This window comes from Heptranchias perlo, chromosome 1, assembly GCF_035084215.1.
Source record: "Heptranchias perlo isolate sHepPer1 chromosome 1, sHepPer1.hap1, whole genome shotgun sequence".
Classification (NCBI taxonomy): domain Eukaryota; kingdom Metazoa; phylum Chordata; class Chondrichthyes; order Hexanchiformes; family Hexanchidae; genus Heptranchias; species Heptranchias perlo.
In genome coordinates, this window is record NC_090325.1 from 195,938,687 (window position 1) to 195,959,105 (window position 20,419).

Below are 20,419 nucleotides of genomic sequence, written 5' to 3' on the forward strand. Positions count from 1 at the left end.
GGGGCAGGCTTGATGGAACTCACTAAAGTTAACCTAAGCAAGGAAACAGTATTAGAAAAAATAATGGACTAAAGACCGACAAATCCCCAGGACCTGATTGTTTCCACCCAGGGTTTTAAAGGAAGTAGATGAGGAAATTGCAGATGCTTTAACCATAATCTTCCAAAGCTCTCTCGATTCAGGAACTGTCCATTTAGATTGGAAAATTGCAAATGTAATTCCATTATTTAAGAAAGGTGAGAGAGAGAAACCAGCAAGTTAGACATTGTTAATCCAACATCTGTTGTGGGGAAGTATAGTGGAATCTATAATTAAGGACAGGGTGACAGAGAAATTTGAGCGGATTAGAGAGAGCCAACATGGATTTGTAAAGGGTAGGTCATGTCAAACGAACATAATTGAATTTTTGAGGAAGTAACTAAAGTAGTGGACAGGGGAATGTCTATGGATGTAGTTTATATGGACTTCCAGAAGGCATTTGATAAGGTTCCACATGAGAGACTGTTGGCTAAAATTAAAGCTCATGGAATTGAAGACAAATTATTGACCTGGTTAGGAGGTAGAAGTCAGAGAGTAGGGATAATGGGGATGTCCTCGAATTGGAAGGAAGTGACTAGTGATGTCCGACAAGGATCTGTGCTGGGGCCTCAGCTGTTCATTATATTTATTAATGACTTAGATAACACAAGAGAGAGCCGTACATCCGATGACGCAAAGATTGGTGGCATAGTAAATAGTGTAGACTGGAGCATAAAATTAAAGAGAGATATTGATAGATTAAGTGAGTGGGCAAAACTGTGGCAGATGGATTTCAACGCAGATAAGTGAGAGATGATCCATTTTGGACCAAAAAAGATAGGTCCGAGTATTTTTTAAATGGTGAAAAGCTCGGAACAATGGAGGTCCAAGTACATAGATCACTAAAACGTAGTGGTCAGGTACAAAAATCAATCAAAAAGAATAATGGAATGTTAGCCTTTATAACTAGAGGGCTAGAATATAAAGGGGAAGGAGTTTTGCTCCAGCTATACAAAGACTTGGTTAGACCGCACCAGGAGCACTGTGTACACTTCTGGGCACCACACCAGAGAAAGGATATATTGGCCTTGGAGGGAGTGCAGCGCAGATTTACACCAAAATGTTACCAGGGCTCCGAGGGTTAGATTATGAGGAGAGATTACATAAACTAGGCTTGTATTCCCTGGAATATAGAAGATTAAGGGGTGATTTGATTGAGGTTTTTAGGATTTTGAAAGCAATTGATAGGGTAGATAGAGAGAAACATTTTCCGCTGGTGGGGAGATCGATAGATTTTTGCTAGCCAAGGGTATTAAGGGCTATGGAGCCAAGGTGGGTAAATGGAGTTAGGATACAGATCAGCCGTGATCTCATTGAATGGCTGAACAGGCTCGAGGGGCTGAACGGCCTCCTCCTGTTCCTATGTATGTTACCAGCTGCTCTTTTCCAGCCCGTCAGTTTCGTATGCTCGTACATTCTGACTGAGCTTCAATAGAACAAACTTCAATACTTCACAGCAGTGCCCAAAACCCAAAGCTCCAGTGCCCCGAGCCCCCAACCTCTCCAGGGGCTCGGATAGATTTCATTTCACACATTCCACTTACTTCGCACATGCTCAAAAGCCAAGAGATGTCAGGAATTGTTACTTAAAATATATTTTAGCTGCCGAATTGAGGTCCCTGCTGTGTTACAGGGGTTGCCAGTAAATGGCAGAAAACTTTAATATAGATTGATTGTGGATTTCTCACCACCCATAGGACAGTGGGTATCGTTATTGGCCGAGATACTTTCTATACTGTGGAATTATTCCACCACATTTTTCTATTAATGAGAGAGCGAGAGAGAGCGAGAGAGAGAATGAATTTGAATTTATATAGCAACGTTCATGACCTCAGGATGCCCCAAAGCTTTACAGGCAGTTAAGTATTTTTTTGAAGTGTAATCACTGTTGTGATGTAGGAAACGCGGCAGCCAAATTTGTGCACAGCAAGATCCCACAAACAGCAATGAAATAAACGACCAGATAATCTGTTCTAGGTGTTGGTTGAGGGATAAATATTGACTGGGACACCGGGGAGAACTCCCCTGCTCTCCTTCAAAATAGTGGCCCCCGGGTTCTTTTACGTCCACCTGAGAGGGCAGACGAGGCCTCGGCTTAACGTTTCATCCGAAAGACGGCACCTCCGACAGTGCAGCACTCCCTCGGTACTGCACTGGGAGTGTCGGCCTGGATTTTGTGCTCCAGTCTCTGGCATGGGACTTGAACCCACGACCTTCTGACTCTGAGGCCAGAGTGCTGCCCACTGAGCCACGGCTGGTGCTTTAAGAGTGACGTGAGGCTCTCTCATGAGGGGGGAGAAAACACAAACCAGAGGATGGGTCACCTCATGTAGTCTGGGGTGGGGGGTGGTGGTGGGGGCTGGAACAATGTGGGGATAAAATAAAGCTAACATGATTTTCTGCCCCCAATCAAAAATGACAAAAAAAAAATCTAATGTCGTACTGGGTTTTATGACAAGAGGTATAGGATATAAAAGTCGAGATGTAGATGTGAATCGGTATAAAACCTCAGTAAGGCCACAGATGGAGTATTGCGTGCAGTTTTTAGCTCCATGCTACAGGGAGGATGTTGAGACAGTAGAGAGGGTACAGGGCCGATTCACTAGGATGCTGCCTGGTGGGAGGAAAGGCAAATACATAATTTTTTGAAAATCTGGGGCTCTTTTTGTTAGAACAGAGGAGATTATGGGGCGATTTGATAGAGGGCGATTTGAAATTGTGATGGAAACAGTCCACTTCCAGTAGTTGAGCGGATATAGAACAAAGATTAAGTGCAAGAGATTTTGGACAAAGAGCATGAAAACCTCTCTTCTGTTTGTTTACACAGGAAGGTTGTGTGTCTGTGGAATGCACTAGCAGAGTTAGTGATTGAAGCAGAGACTATGTCCATATCTGAAACTGGTTGGATAAGTGGTTGAAGGAAATGGGAACAGAGTGGGCACATGGGATTAGGACTAATGCTCATAGCGGAGGATAAACACCAACACAGGCTGGTTGGGCCAAATGGCCTGTTTCCGTGCTGTGATTTCCGTATAATGTTGAAGAGTTGGTAAATGTGATGCAGGACTCCTTCTGAGAGATACTGACTGCTGTTACGAGAGAGTCATTGGACTCTCGAGGGGGACTTGGTCAATTAGTACCCATATTCAAAAAGAAGTGACAAATGGGAACTAAAGCCCCATTAGTCTCAATTCAATTCAACATAAAATAATGGAATGGATTCTCGGTGGTAAACTTTACGATTCTCTGTGAAATAATAACCTGGTAAACAGATATCAACACGGATTCTGAATGGGAAGATGATCTGTCTGGAGCATTACTGGGACCACAACTGTTTCTAATTTACGTAAACGGCCTAGATTCAGAAACTCAATGCAAAGTGGTCGAATTTGCAGGCGATACCAAGCATGGGGCAGAAACAGAATCAGAGGAGGCAGCTGAAAAATTACAGAATGAGTTTTGACAAACTACATAAGTAGGCAGACATGGGCAAGTGCAATGTATGGAAAGGTCAGAGCAGTGGAGGCGAAAATTCTGGAATCATTTAAGAAACAATTGGATGATGTGATGGTGGAACTTCAGGGTCTCTCGGCTTGGTTGAATTTAGATGGAACGAATGGCCTCTCTCATTATAATCATCTGGTTATTATTACACTCAAGTCAATCAATACACAGGCATCCATCACTCCTACACCCAACATTTGTTGATTTAATAAACATGAGTTGATAACTGGTGCACCAAGTATTTATTTAATTACACAGGATTTAATTACTCAATTAAAACAGTAACAAAAATACATTTTTAAAGTAAAAATGATCACCTACCCAGCATCCTGTGCCTCGTGAGCTCGGATTACTGATAATAAATTATTATGTTGTAGGAATTCACACACAGCAGGATAACTGGAAATAAACAGATCAAAACTGGTTATGGTTGCACTGATAACATTTTAAAAAAGATTTCTCACAGTCATGAATATCATAGATACATTTAAGGGGAAGCTGGATAAACACATGAGGGAGAAAGGAATAGAAGGATATGCTGATAGGGTGAGATGAAGAGGAGGCTCGTGTGGAGCATAAACACTGGCATGGACCAGTTGGGCCGAATGGCCTGTTTCTGTGCTGTGCATTCTATGTAATAAAAAGGTAATTACCACCTCCAGCTATAACTTAGCCTGCTCCACACTAAATATCCAACTCTATCCCTTCTACTGGCTGCTATGTTACAACTTATTTCCACTAAATATTGGGAAGGCCGGAGCCATTCGGTCCCCAAACAAACTCCGTTCCCTCGCCACCGACTCCATCTCTCTCCCTGGTCACCGTCTGAGGCTGCACCAGACTGTTCGCAACCTTGGCGCCCTATCTGACCCCGAAATGAGTTTCCGACCCCATATCCGCCCCATCACCAAGACCGCCTACTTCCAACTCCGTAACATCGCCTGTCTCCGCCCCGCCTCAGCTCATCTGCTGCTGGAATCCTCATCCATGCATCTATTAGCTCCAGACTCAACTATTCCAAAGCTCTCCTGGCCGGCCTCCGATCTTCGACCCTCCAAAAGGAAGAGCAGAAGCCATTTAGCCCCTCGAGCCTGTTCTGCCGTTCAATGAGGTCATGGCTGATCTGCGACCTAACTCCATATACCCGCCTTAGCCCCGTATCCCTTAATACCCTTGGTTTACAAAAATCTATCAATCTCAGATTTAAAATTAACAATTGAGCTAGCATCAACTGCTATTTGCGGAAGAGAGTTCCAAACTTCTACCGCCCTTTGTGTGTAGAAATGTTTCCTAACTTCACTCCTGAAAGTCCTGGCTCTAATTTTTAGGCTATGTCCCCTACTCCTAGACTCCCCAACCAGCGGAAATAGTTTCTCTCTATCTACCCTATCAGTTCCCCTTAATATCTTGAAAACCTCAATCAAATCAACCCTTAATCTTCTAAATTCCAGGGAATACAACCCTAGTTTGTGTAATCTCTCCTCGTAATTTAACACTTGGAGTCCAGGTATCATTTTAGTAAACCTACGCTGCACTCCCTCCAAGGCCAATCTATCCTCCCTAAGATGCAGCGTTCAGAGCTGAACACAGTACTCCAGGTATGGCCTAACCAGGGCCTTGTATAGCTTGAGCTCATACAAAACTCTGCTGCCCGTATCCTAACTCGCACCAAGTCCCGTTCACTCATCACCCCCTGTGCTCACTGACCATCATTGGCTCCCGATCCAGCAATACCTCGATTTTAAAATCCTCATCCTTGTTTTGAAATCCCTCCATGGCCTCGTCCCTCCCTATCTCTGTAACCTCCTCCAGCCCTAAAACCCTCCGAGATCTCTGCGCTCCTTCAATTCTGGCCTCTCACGCATCCCCGATTTTCATCGCTCCACCATTGGCGGCCGTGCCTTCAGCTGCCTAAGGCCTAAGCTCTGGAATTCCCTCCCTAAACCTCTCTGCCTCTCTCTCCTCCTTTAAAACGCTCCTTAAAACCTACCTCTTTGATCAAGCTTTTGGTCACCTGTCCTAGTATCTCTATGTGGCTCAGTGTCAAATTTTGTTTGATAATCGCTCCCGTGAAGTGTCTTGGGGACGTTAAAGGTGCTATATAAATGCAAGTTGTTGTTGATGGTGGTGCATGGAGGATGCCTACTATTCAAAGAACAAAGCCCCTAGCAGGTAGGTAATCTATCCTCATTTTCTATCTCTCCATCTCCCTGGATGGGAATACTGAAGGAGTAGTAATTTAGCAGCTGGGCAGCTGTGCCAAAGACGTGCTAAAGGCATCATCATGTGTTGTAGCTGTTTCTACACAGTCCTGTTTAGTAAGTGAGTGAGCACTGCTCCACCCAGCAGCCTTGCATACACTTTCAATTGAAGGGTGCAACTCCACTGCACCCTTCAATTGTGAATCTGAAGGGTGCAATGGAGTTGCACGGACATGTATGGGGTGAGAGAGACAGGAACTCTGTCACCCAATTAGTGGTCTTTGCCTACCCCAAGGATTGTAGGATGGAAGAGTTGCCATGTTCTGGGCACCACACTTTAGGAACGATATCAAGGCCTTGGAGAGGGAGGAGAGGAGATTTACAAGAACAGTACCATGGAGGAGGGAGTTCAGTTACACGGAGAGGCTGGAGAAGCTGGGATTGTTCACCTTGGAGTAGAGAAGGTTAAACGGAGATTGAAGAGGTTTCAAAATCATGAAGGGTTTTGATAGAGTAAACAAGGAGAAACTGTGGCAGGAGGGTCGGTAACCAGAGGACACAGATTTAAGGTAATTGGCAAAAGAACCAGAGGGGAGATGAGGAGAATTTTTTTTACGCAGTGAGTTATGATCTGGAATGCACTGCCTGAAAGGGCGGTGGAAGCAGATTCAATAATAACTTTCAAAAAGAAACTGGATAAATACTTGAAAAAAAATTGCAGGGCTCTGGGGAAAGAGCAGGGGGGAGTAGGACCAATTGGATAAGCTCTTTAAAAGAGCTGGCACAGACACGATGGGCTGAAGGGCCTCCTTCTGCGCTGCATCATTCTACAATGATTGGCTGTCTTAAGTAAATTAACCTTTTTCTGATCATCGGTGCTGAGGTGACTTCTCTCCTTTAGCAGCCACCGTCATGTTACAGTCGGACACAAAGTAGAACATCTATTTCCAAAACTGCAACAAAAAACCCTCCATTTGTCCACCCTTATCCCTGCTGCTGTCAACTTCAGAAGATTCACAATGAAAATAGATCATTTGATCGATTGCTGTCTGGGTCAATACCAACGGTGGTAAGTAACATGTTGCCAAAAACTAAATAAAACTGCCTCCCATGGGTTTCATTTGTGCCTGTGTGCATCTATCTCTGTACATTTAAATAAAACACAGGCTGGAATCTGATACAAGGACATCATTCGTCTCTGAGTTAATTGAACTCTGAGAAAATCAGTTAGGATTCTTGCTTACAGCTTACGGTGCTAGCTCAATGCTGATGCATTTTTGCTTTGTAATACATTTTAAATGGTGGGGTGATAGAAATCGGGGATGCGCAAGAGGCCAGAACTGGAGGGGCGCAGAGATCTCAGAGGGTTGTAGGAGGTTACAGAGATAGGGAGGGGGCGAGGGCCGTGGAGGGATTTGAAAACAAGGATGAGAATCTTAAAATGGAGGTGTTGCCAGACCGGGAGCCAATGTAGGTCAGCGAGCACAGGGGGGTGATGGGTGAACGGGACTTGGTGCGAGTTAGGATACGGGCAGCAGAGTTTTGGATGAGCTCAGTTTATGGAGGATGGAAGAGGGGTGGCCGGCCAGCATTGGAATAGTCCAATCTGGACTGAAAAGCATGGATGAGGGTTTCAGCAGGATATGGGTTGAGTCAGGGGCGGTGACGGGCGGTACTAAAGGTGGAAGTAGGGGGTCTTTTCGATGGAACAGATTATGGGGTCGGAAGCTCAGCTCAGGGTCAAATAAGACGCCGACACCTCAAACAGAATGCTTCACACACAACAAATTACTTTTTTTTTGAATTGCAGTAACAATGGGGAAAATGAGCAGCTTCGAGTGATTTTTTTTTTGGTAACGGTGATGCGTATTTACAAACCAATATCTATAGCGGTAATGTTGATTGCAACAGCAAGAAAATGTCAGTCTTTTGCTTCAAGCAGTGGGGGGGGGGGGGGGGGGGGGAGATGAAAGGCTGCCCACACATTTATAAAAACAAGCATGTCACCCAATCCACTGACTAAAATCAGCACAGCAACCACAATCTGGCAGGAATAAGATCAGTCACAAATTCAAAATCCATCTATTGTATTACCTCTGAACGCCTGGACAACTTTCTCCATTATAAAGGGTGGACTTTGGAATATAATGGAAACTACTAATGTAAACTGGTCACGCTGTAATTACACCCTCCTGCCACTGGAGGTGCTGCACTGCCACCACTGGCAGGAGGGTGGAACTGCAATGTGACAACTTTACAAAGGCATATTAATTCTATGTAATATGTAATATTATGATCTGGAATGCGCTGCCTGAAAGGATTCAATAATAACTTTCAAAAAGGGAATTAGATAAATATTTGAAAAGGAAACATTTGCAGGGCTACGGGGAAAAAGCAGGGGGCGTGGGACTAATTGGATAGCTCTTTCAGAGAGCCGGCACAGGAGCGACGGGCTGAATGGCCTCCTTCTGTGCTGTAAGGTTCTATGATTCCATCACAGAAGTAGAATAGGAATTTATAATTGGAAATATAAAAATAACAACAGAATATACAGCTTTAAAATGGGGTTGAATGATGTCTGCACTTCCTGGTCTCATTATCCTCTGCCCTCTAACCACTCTTCACCGTAAGACTATACTTGGTCCTCACTCCCCATGTGGGAGAATGACCAGTTAAAATAATTTAAACATCGCACTGCTTCCAGACAGCAAATAAGTCTTCACAATGTGCAGCCAGTGGCAACGGTGGAAGAGGTGAACTGGAAATTAATTCACAATTCTTTTACTGCTTGTACTTGACCGCCAATCAGTCATTTTCTACACCGCGTACGATTGTCTGCACCTTATAGGGGAGCTCGATTCACTGCTTTCTGTAGTACTGAAATAGGAAATTAATTTCCCCAGAGTGCTGCTCTTTGCTGGCACTGCACAGCAGTTGTGAGACACTGGCCTTAACCAGCCAGGCCAAATCATGGCGCAAGCCAGAGAAAATGCTCCCACTTTATGTAGCCATCAATCACTTCACAAAAACTAATTGCATACGGTCAGAGCTTCCCTGGGTTGGGATTCAACAATTGTAGATGGGTGTCCCCTCCAACACGAGCCAAGAATCTGTTTTTTTTTTTTTTGGGCGGATTTCCTGGCTGTTGGGAATTGCTGTCTGTTACTGGTGATAAGATCTGCGAAAAGCAGACTTCAGCTTTCCGCGCTGGAGTGCGCAACGAGCACTGTTCCTGCCCACGAGACCACGGCAGAGGTTACAACCTGTCTTGTTTCCGAGCAGAACAATTCAGACGACATTCAAAGGATGTGGACTGGGTGCTGGGGGTGTGCGCAACAGTTGATTCAGGTCCAAGGGCTTTCACCGCCAAAGTGGGGAAACGCCAACCCTCTTAAAGATGGCCCGGCGGAGACGGTGCACTGTGGGCGGTCGGCCATTCTCCCGCCACAGGTCAGCGAGGCACCTCGTCTTTAAATACTCCTGGTCTCCTCCACAGGCGTTTGTTTCGTTAAAACCAAATTGTTTTTAAAAACAATCTACTTCCCTTTTCCACTCCTAAAGATTCACGTGTAGAATCATAGAATGATACAGAAGGAGGCCATTCGGCCCATCGTGCCTGTGCCGGCTCTTTGAAAGAGCCGTCAAATTAGTCCCACTCCCCCTGCTCTTTCCCCATAGCCCTGCAAAATTTTTCCAAGTATTTATCCAATTCCCCTTTTGAAAGTTATTATTGAATCTGCTTCCACTGCCCTTTCAGGCAGCGCGTTCCAGATCATCACAACTCGCTGCACAAAAAAAAATTTCATCTCCCCTCTGGCTCTTTTGCCGATCACCTTAAACCTGTGTCCTCTGGTTACCGACCCTTCTGCCACTGGAAACAGTTTCTCCTTATTTACTCTGTCAAAACCCTTCATGATTTTGAACATCTCTATTAAATCTCCCCTTAACCTTCTCTGCTCTAAGGAGAACAATCCCAGCTTCTCCAGTCTCTCCATGTAACTGAAGTCCCTCATCCCTGGTACCATTCTAGTAAATCTCTTCTGCACCCTCTCGAAGACCTGTAAATTTATGAACTGCATACTAATAGTGTGAACATCTATCCAATAGCGATCATAACACGATCGAGTTCAAGGTAGTGTTTGAAAGGGAAAAAAGTGAATCAGCTGCTAAGATTCTAGACTTGGGTAAGGCCGACTTCAATGGGATGAGACAGAGACTGTCCACAGTAAACTGGGCAAATCAGTTAATGGGTAAAACGACTGATGATCAGTGGGAAATATTTAAAGAAACATTTAACGTGATACAGAATTGGTTTATACCCCTGAGGGGCAAGAACTCCACTTGCCAAAAAAAACAGCCATGGACAACTAAAGAGGTAAGGGACAGTATAAGACATAAGGAAAGGACATACAAAGAGGCTGGTCAGGAGCAGTGTTGGCCCCTTAAAAACTGAAAGTGGGGATATTGTCATTGACAATGGGGAAATGGTGGACATGTTGAACAATTACTTTGCGTCAGTATTTACAGTAGAAAAAGAGGATAGCATGCCGGAAATCCCAAGAAAACTAATATTGAATTGGGAACAGGGACTCAATAAAATGAACATAAGTAAAACAACAGTAATGAAGAAAATAATAGCACTAAAGTGTGACAAATCTCCAGGACCAGATGGTTTCCATCCCTGGGTTTTAAAGGAAGTAGGTGAGCACATTGCAGATGCCCTAACTATAATCTTTCAAAGTCCCTGTAGATTGGAAAATTGCACGTCACTCCGCTTTTTAAGAAAGGAGAGAGAGGGAACCAGGGAATTATAGACCAGTTAGCCTAACATCTGTTGTGGGGAAAACGCTGGAGTCTATAATTAAGGATAGGGTGACTGAACACCTCGAGAATTTTCAGTTAATCAGAGAGCCAGCATGGATTTGTGAAAGGTAGGTCGTGCCTGACAAATCTGATTGAATTTTTTGAAGAGGTGACTCAAGTAGTGGACAGGGGAATGTCAATGGATGTTATTTATATGGACTTCCAGAAGGCATTTGATAAAGTCCCACATAAGAGACTGTTAGCTAAGATAGAAGCCCATGGAATCGAGGGAAAAGTACGGACTTGGTTAGGAAGTTGGCTGAGCGAAAGGCGACAGAGAGGAGAGATAATGGGTAAGTACTCACATTGGCAGGATGTGACTAGTGGAGTCCCGCAGGGATCTGTCTTGGGGCCTCAATTATTCACAATATTTATTAACGACTTAGATGAAGGCATAGAAAGTCTCATATCTAAGTTTGCCGATGACACAAAGATTGGTGGCATTGTAAGCAGTTTAGATGAAAACACAAAATTACAAAGGGATATTGATAGATTAGGTGAATGGGCAAAACTGTGGCAAATGGAATTCAATGTAGACAAATATGAGGTCATCCACTTTGGATCAAAAAAGGATAGAACAGGGTACTTTCTAAATGGTAAAAAGTTAAAAACAGTGGATGTCCAAAGGGATTTAGGGGTTCAGGTACATAGATCATTGAAGTGTCATGAACAGGTGCAGAAAATAATCAAGAAGGCAAATGGAATGTTGGCCTTTATATCTAGAGGACTAGAGTACAAGGGGGCAGAAGTTATGCTGCAGCTATACAAAACCCTGGTTAGACCGCACCTGGAGTACTGTGAGCAGTTCTGGGCACCGCACCTTCGGAAGGACATATTGGCCTTGGAGGGAGTGCAGCGTAGGTTAACTAGAATGAAACCTGGACTTCAAGGCTTAAGTTACGAGGAGAGATTACACAAATTGGGGTTGCATTCTCTCGGGTTCAGAAGGTTAAGGGGTGATCTGATCGAAGTTTATAAGATATTAAGGGGAACAGAGAGGGTGGATAGAGAGAAACTATTTCCGCTGGTTAGGGAGTCTAGGAGTAGGGGGCACAGTCTAAAAATTAGAGCCAGACCTTTCAGGAGTGAGATTAGAAAACATTTCTACACACAAAGGGTGGTAGAAGTTTGGAACTCTCTTCCGCAAACGGCAATTGCTACTAGCTCAATTGCTAAATTTAAATCTGTGATAGATAGCTTTTTGGCAACCAAAGGTATTGAGGGATATGGGCCAAAGGCAGGTATATGGAGTTAGATCACAGATCAGCCATGATCTTATCAAATGGCGGAGCAGGCACGAGGGGCTGAATGGCCTACTCCTGTTCCTATGTTCCTAATCCAAACACTCGTTTTGAATTCACTAAACGTAGAAATGACGGTATCTTATGAGCAAGGATACATAACCGGTCGCAACATCCCCACTTTTAATAGAAATTTCTAACCTATATATTTTAAGTAGGTTAGAACTCCTTCAATCAATTCCGACATTGCGCTCAGGGGAAAGCTTGCGACCGACTGGACCAGGATGACACCTGGACATTTTTCTTTCTTTCTGTCCCCCGATTCTCACTGTGAATCTGGTGAAAGATACCGAGTGCGTTTTAAAGCCGCACCATCACTTTGCCACGTAGCAGGAGGATGCAGTTAGCTCCACAAAGTGAATTTACAGTCACGGCTGGGTTACTGCTAGTCTCGTCACTCTAGCCCAGCTCGTGTCAGAACTGCCTGTATTACACTAAAGTGGAAAATAAACGCAGATATCTCAACCGCAGCTAAAAATAAAGTTGGACTGCGGTGTTATACACTCCACAATTAGAATGGAAGTATATTTATTCAGGGAGATCAATATTTGCAGGGCTACGGGAGTGGGACTAATTGGACAGCCGTTTCAAAGAGCCGGCACAGGCACCATGGGCCGAATGGCCTCCTTCTGCACTGAACGATTCTATCTTGTGATCTTATTACAATATAATGCATTAAATCAAACTTTACAATATTAAGCTTTTGTGTATTAAAACAGCTCAGGCAGCAATTGCACTGACAATGCTACCTCAAGTAATGGTTACAGAATATCTTCTGGAAGTTATGCTACAGCTGTACAAAGCTCTGGTTAGACCACATCTGGAGATACTGCGTTCAGTTCTGGGCACCGCACCTCAGGAAGGATATATTGGCCTTGGAGGGGGTTCAGCACAGATTCACAGGGCTTAACGGGTTAAATTATGAGGACAGGTTGCATAGACTAAGCTTGTATTCCTGAGCGTAGAAGATTAAGGGGTGATCTAATTGAGGTGTTTAAGATGATTAAAGGGTTTAATAGGATAGAGAGAAACTGTCTGATGGGAGAGTCCAGAACAAGGGGGAATGAAGCTTAAAATTAGAGCTAGTCTCAACAGCTTTTTGGGGGAAATAGTTTCAGATTTTCACTGCTGTGTGTGAAGCAGTGCTTCCTGACATGTAAGGAAGTATAGGTTTAGAAGGTATTTTGCGGAAGCAGGCTTGAAAGTGTTAAATAGCCATGGCTTTAGCTGAAACGACTGTGCCATAGCACAGACTGCTTTTAAATTAATTTACTGCAGCTGCAGGATGACTAAGAGCCATAAGCATCTTGTTATTGCAAACTTTAGGAGGCACTAACGGCACCCCCACTCCTTCAGACGTACTGGAATGCTGAAGCTAGCTAGAGCACCTGTTATCTTCAAGGCCCACAGGATGATTCCTCGACTGTAGGGACGGAGAAACATTGCGCTAAGAATAAGGAGAGGTAAGGGGGAGGGGGGGGGGAGAGGTAAGGGGGAGGGGGGGGGGGGAGAGGTAAGGGGGAGGGGGGGGGGAGGGGGGGGGGAGAGGTAAGGGGGAGGGGGAGGGGGAGGGGGAGGGGGCCGCGGCGAGGTACTGCCTCATCTGGGCAAGTACATGTTGTCCATATGATTGGGTGAATTAAGGGGAGTATTGGGGAAAATACCTGATTGGATGCATTTTGCCGCAGTTCTGTTTTTTTTGAGGGTATAATTGGTGGGGTCTGTGACTTTGTTAGTGTAGAGAACAGAAAAAAGAAACTACCAGATGGGTGAATGAGAACGAGTGTATGTGAATGAAGGAACTGGGAAAGGGCTTCTACCCAAAGGACAATGGTGCAATATATTTCTCAATTGTGCTTTGTAAACTACTGCTTAAATACTGTAATGTATTGATTTTTGCTCGTGCTAAATAAAGTCATATGGCTGTTAACCAATATCCTGTCAGTCTCGAACAATTGAAGAGAGTCAAATTAACAACAAATTGGCGAGCCAGCCAGGAGACTGACAGTAGCTGCTGGCATATTTGGTGTAAGCAAGATCCTAGGACTGACGTGGATTGAATTTGCCTGGCCAGTTAAGAAAGGGAACTCTCGGGAGCGTAGAACATTGCGACCTACCAGTGGTATAGTGATGGTTCATTAACACTTTAGTGTCGACAGAATGGCTAGCTCAACTGATGTTGAGAGGGGCCAGGATAAGAAGTTTGAGAAATTATGTGTGACAGAGTTAGTGTCGTTTTTGACCAGGGAACTTGCGTCAAAAGGCGACAGAATTGTGCAGGAGAACGAGGAGTTAAAGATTATGTAAAAATCAGACGTGATGTATATCCAGGAGACTATAGGAACATGTACTGTATTAGTTAAAATATGTCAGACTGTGTGCGAGATGGAGACTAAGAAGAAGAAACTGGTAAAGGAGAAGGAAATTAATGAGGGGGAATGGAAAGCGGGCGTCTTGTTTCAGCCACAGGCATTAGGGAGGTTGAGAGAGGAAGTTGAAATTCGGAAGGGTAGGTTCAGGCTTGGGTGTGACACAGACTGTGAACTCGAGACTTCGAGTCGGTACAGAATGGGGTTCGGTGATGGAATCAAGAAGGAGAAAGGGAGAGATCACAAGCTACAGAATGTGTTCTTTTGTTTTCACTGCACTGTCTCTTTAAAACACCTATCCTCATTGTGAGTGCATTCTTTTCGCTGTTGCGGGCTACACCCCCTTTTTAATGCTTGTTATGTGTTTTCTTCTTGTGTAATGTCACAAAGATTTTGTTTGGCTGTGAAAGCAGTTATTGATAACTTCATCTGTTTTGTCTTGTATTTAATTTTGATATTGCTGAATTAAAATTGGAGTTATTGAGGTTAACTAACCTATCAAATTCTGGTCCTTATTAAAAAATGAGTGTCTCAAATTCCAGACATGAGATTATCAGATACGAAAATCAATCTGATTGGAGTGGTGTTGAGTAATGGTGAGTGTGAATTGATGTGTAAGGAGTTAATGTTGTGTGTAACTGTAAATCGAAGAGTGATATCTTGTCGTCTAGTACAGGGCATCAATTTTGATGATTTTAGTTGTACTAAAATGTGATCGCTGTTAGCAAAACAGAACTCTTCTTATCTTTTTTTTTCTGACCACAGCAAATCACGTGACCAAAAAACAGAAAAAATTAAATAAAGGATATCTCCATCTTGTATTAGAAACTGAGGGAGACCTCAACAAAATAAAATGAAGATAAACAAACTGAAATGCTATCTCCCAACACTAAAGGTTTTTTTAAAATTACATGAAAGCCATGTTGAGGTACACAGAGCATCTGATACTATCTGGCTCCATCATTCTGTTCCTGCAAAACTAACCCCCCTTCCAAGGACACAGACATCTGTTTTTTTAATTCACCAAGCAACAACCTTTGCATTTTAAATAATTGGCATAATGTAACTGGATATTTCCCTACATGATAGAAGGAAATATTGGGCACAATTTTGTGCTCCCTTTACTGACGGTTTCTCCTGGAGTGAGGTAATTAGATTCATTCACGGAAACGTTGTGTGGAGTCTCCTCTGGTCCCGGGATAAAAGATGACAGAAGAAAATTAATGAATTGTTTGTTGTTTCTAACTCTTTGGGCTCCCCGGAGGCACAATGGATTTTCTGTGTTTCTTTTTAAACAGGGCACCGTTGGTTTTCGGGACCGCCTGAGTGTTTTTTTTCTAATTCGTTCATGGGATGTGGGCGTCGCTGGCGGGGCCGGCATTTATTGCCCATCCCTAATTGCCCCTCGAGAAGGTGGTGGTGAGCCGCCGCCTTGAACCGCTGCAGTCCGTGTGGTGAAGGTTCTCCCACAGTGCTGTCAGGAAGGGAGTTCCAGGATTTTGACCCAGCGACGATGAAGGAACGGCGATATATTTTCCAAGTCGGGATGGTGTGTGACTTGAAGGGGAACGTGCAGGTGGTGTTGTTCCCACGTGCCTGCTGCCCTTGTCCTTCTAGGTGGTAAAGGTCGCGGGTTTGGGAGGTGCTGTCGAAGAAGCCTTGGCGAGTTGCTGCAGTGCATCCTGTGGATGGTACACACTGCAGCCACGGTGCGCCAGTGGTGAAAGGAGTGAATGTTTAGGGTGGTGGATGGGGTGCCAATCAAGCGGGCTGCTTTGTCCTGGATGGTGTCTAGCTTCTTGAGTGTTGTTGGAGCTGCACTCATCCAGGCAAGTGGAGAGTATTCCATTACACTCCTGACTTGTGCCTTGTAGATGGTGGAAAGGCTTTGGGGAGTCAGGAGGTGAGTCACTCGCTGCAGAATACCCAGCCTTTGACCTGCTCTTGTAGCCACAGTATTTATATGGCTGGTCCAGTTAAGTTTCTGGTCAATGGTGACCCCCAGGATGTTGATGGTGGGGGATTCGGCAATGGTAATGCCGTTGAATGTCAAGGGGAGGTGGTCAGACTCTCTCTTGTTGGAGATGGTCATTGCCTGGCACTTGCCTGGCGCAAATGTTACTTGCCACTTATCAGCCCAAGCCTGGATGTTGTCCAAGTCTTGCTGCATGCGGGCACGGGCTGCTTCATTATCTGAGGGGTTGCAAATGGAACTGAACACTGTGCAGTCATCAGCGAACATCCAATTTCTGACCTTATGATGGAGGGAAGGTCATTGATGAAGCAGCTGAAGATGGTTGGGCCTAGGACACTGCCCTGAGGAACTCCTGCAGCAATGTCCTGGGGCTGAGATGATTGGCCTCCAACAACCACTACCATCTGCCCTTGTGCTAGGTATGACTCTAGCCACTGGAGAGTTTTCCCCCTGATTCCCATTACCATTGGTGGTGCAGGATTATCAAGAGTAGTTCTTTGACATAAAAATGGCTTCACAAAGTTATGGAGCAACCTTTGCTGGAGAGATGTTGATGCAGGAGATATCCAGTGGGGTTACGAATTTAAGACCTTGTCTGCGGATGTCGGCACATATCAAACGTCACAGTGTGGTGACGTTTTGGACTAAGGCTTAAGACTTTGATTTTGAAAATTCAAAATTACGTAAAGAAGGAAAAGAATTCATCAGCCTTGATCAAAACTCTTCTATACTTAACTAAGAACAAACCAAGTTGCTTTTTCTCATTTGAAAACGTTTTTGATTTGTTTCGCATTAACCTATTTATTTTCCGAGACAGAGTACTGGGGGGGCGGGGGTGGGGGATAGATCCTAAAGTAATTACAAGCACTTCTGTCTCTACTGTAAAACTTCAAAGCCTGGAGATAATTTGTTTCTGAAATTGGAATTGATACAATAAATTGATGAGTTGCTGTTCAAGCACTCGAGATGGGAAAGTTTACCTGTAGTTTAAGGGGATAATCAAATTATCAAATAAAATGAGTCCAGTTTAAATGGTTCCTGTCCAATGCTGTGTATCAAGGAAGAAAGTATTTTGTGGGGGGAATAAAATTGTACATTGATAAGTCCTGTCAGTGCAACACTCCTGCTCTGGAATTGGAACAATGAAAAGCAGCCCAAGAAGAATTTAAGCAAAATAAACAAAAAAAGTATAGAGATATTGGACCAGCCTGTAAATATTGCATTGGACAGTAAAGTTCCTCCAGGGCTCATGAATGCGATGAAATGGGAATATAATATGGGATGTGTAACATTGGATGAGAGGAAGTGATTGAGAATATAAGATAGAAAGACAGAAATAATACCACCCAATGGGAATTTCTCAAAGGTCATTGACCTGGGCATGATTTACCAAGAGATATCAATCCGGTGTAAATGTACAATCTAGTGGAAGTCAGGAAAGTGTCGTTGAGAATAGTAAATTGATAGCTTTCTCGTGGAGATATTTGTGTCCTTGCCTATACTGAACAATGAGGAAACTGCATTTGATAGCCTGGCCACTACCCAGACATTGGGACCATGCAGGGGGAGATAGACAAAGACCTCCAGACACCCCCTGATCTTTTGATAAGATAATCTGAAAGTCCAAGAATAGCTACAGTGGGCTTGAAAGATACAAATGTATGTTGCCATCAATTGGAAACGGAGACCAGGATGAAGAACACGATTACAAAGGCCTATGGCCTGGTGAGCTATTGGAACCACTTCATACAGAGCAGTTGCTCTTACAGGATTGAATCTCACTGAACATACGACGTGTGCCATGGAAAACATGTTCGGAAATACCATAAGGACAAAGAAACTGGCCAGCAGAAAGTTGATATTCCAGAACATTACCTATGATTGGTTGCCTCACACATAACCAGTCTGTGGAAATGCATGGTGAAGACGCACTGAAGAAAGGGTCTCAGACATGCTCAGTTACGGGCAACAGCATGACATGAAATGGTTAATGTGACCAAGAGTCTGAGCAAACCTTTTAGGCAAGGCACATAGCCTAGAAATTAGGAAACACTTCTGTACGTAAAGGGTGGCAGAAGTTTGGAACTCTGTTCCGCAAACCACAGTTGGTGCCAGCTCAATTATTAATTTTAAATCTGAGATTGATAGATTTTTGTTAACCAAAGGTATTAAGGGATATGGGGCTAAGGCAAGACACATGCTCCGTAGAGAAACCGACTAATTAATGAAACAATCAGGAAACACTGGTACCGATCAGAGGGATTGAAATTAAAGTAAAGGAGGACATAGTAATTTGGATTTCCAAAATTCAGGGTTAGGTTCCTTTCATTTAACAATGAAATTGGGCTAGGGAGAAATAATATACAAGATGGATATTAGTAAAAGGAGAGCTGGAGCATCTTTAAAGTCCATGATTTCTTGATATGATGATACACTGTAGGTTTCTGTATTAACCAAATGAAACTCAGAAGCAGTATGTATATGTGTGCCTATGTAAACCTAATGTTGATGAAATGTAAACTCAAGATGATCATAAAATTAGAGAGATATTAATAGATTAAGTGAACGGGCAAAACTGTGGCAAATGGATTTCAATGTAGGCAAATGTGAGGTCATCCACTTTGGACCTAAAAAGGATAGAACAGGGTACTTTCTAAATGGTAAAAAGCTCGAAACTGTGGAAATCCAAAGAGACTTAGGGGTACATTTACATAGGTCATTATTTTCTGTACCTGTCCATGGCAATTTAATCAAAGAGGCTAATGGAATGCTGGCCTTTATATCTAGAGGACTAGAGTACAAAGGGGTAGAAGTTATGCTGCAGCTACACAAAATCCTGGTTAGACCACACCTGGAGCACTGAGAGCAGTTCTGGGCACCGCACCTTAGGAAGGATGTATTGGCCTAGGAGGGAGTGCAGCCTAGAATTACTAGAATGATACCTTGACCCCAAGGGTTAAATTTTATGAGGAGAGATTACACAAACTAGGGTTGTATTCCCTGGAATTTAGAAGATTAAGGGGTGATTTGATCGAGGTTTTCAAGATATTAAGCGAAACCGATAGGGTAGATAGAGAGAAACTATTTCCACTGGTTGGGGAGTCTAAGACAAGGGAACATAGCCTAAAGATTACAGCCAGGACTTCCAGGAGCGAAGTTAGGAAACACTTCTACACACAAAGGGTGACAGAAGTTTGGAACTCTCTTCCGCAAATAGCAGTTGATGCCAGCTCAATTATTAATTTTAAATCTGAGATTAATAGATTTTTGTTAACCAAAGGTATTAAGGGATATGGGGCTAAGGCGGGTACATGGAGTCACAGATCAGCCATGATCTCATTGAATGGCGGAACAGGCTCGATGGGCCGAACGGCCTCCCCCTGTTCCTTTATTCTTATCTACGGGTTGTATCTCCACCCATCCTTGGGTGAGAATCACATTGCACGTATTAGTAGTTTTACAAATTATAATAGTGTTAATTATTATGATGTGTTCCTTGAAACGTATGCTTAAAAGACTTGGTCCTCATGCTAATAACCTAGAGATAGTGGCCCTGTTGCAGCAAGGTAAGAAGTACGATTGAGTGAGGAGTCGGAGGTGGCTCCTCTTCCTCAAGGTGGGGACTGTAAGGAAATATAGGTTTAGAAGGTATTATGGATAACCAGGCTTGAAAGGGTTAAATAGCCAAGGCTTTCGCTGAAACGATTGTGCTATAACATAGACTGCTTTTAAATTCGTCATCCTGCAGCTGGAGTAAGTTAAGAGCCATAAGCATCTTGTTATTACAAACTAAGGGAGGCACTAAGGGTTGTATCTCCACCCATTCTCCACCCAACATACCATTCACGAAGGCAAATGGTATGTTGGCCTTCATTGCAAGAGGATTTGAGTACAGGAGGAGGGATGTCTTACTGCAGTTATACATGGCCTTGGTGAGACCACATCTGGAGTATTGTGTGCAGTTTTGGTCGTCTCATCTGAGGAAGGATGTCCTTGCCATGGAGGGAGTGCAACGAAGGTTTACCAGACTGGTTCCTGGATAGCAGGACTGACGAATGAGAAGAGATTGGGTCGACTGGGCCTATATTCACTAGAGTTTAGAAGAATGAGAGGTGATCTCATCGAAAC

The 20,419-nt window shown here is 43.8% G+C and overlaps 1 protein-coding gene across 4 annotated transcripts in view; it reads right to left on the bottom strand.

Moving 5' to 3' along the window:
- LOC137331097 (protein phosphatase 3 catalytic subunit alpha) overlaps positions 1 to 20,419 on the bottom strand; it is a 331,953-nt gene that overhangs the window by 57,556 nt on the left and 253,978 nt on the right. For all 4 annotated transcript variants that reach the window (XM_067994725.1, XM_067994710.1, XM_067994717.1 and 1 more), the window contains exon 7: positions 3,904 to 3,981. In XM_067994725.1, coding sequence (XP_067850826.1) covers positions 3,904 to 3,981 — 78 coding nt within the window. The remainder of the gene's footprint in view (positions 1 to 3,903; positions 3,982 to 20,419) is intronic.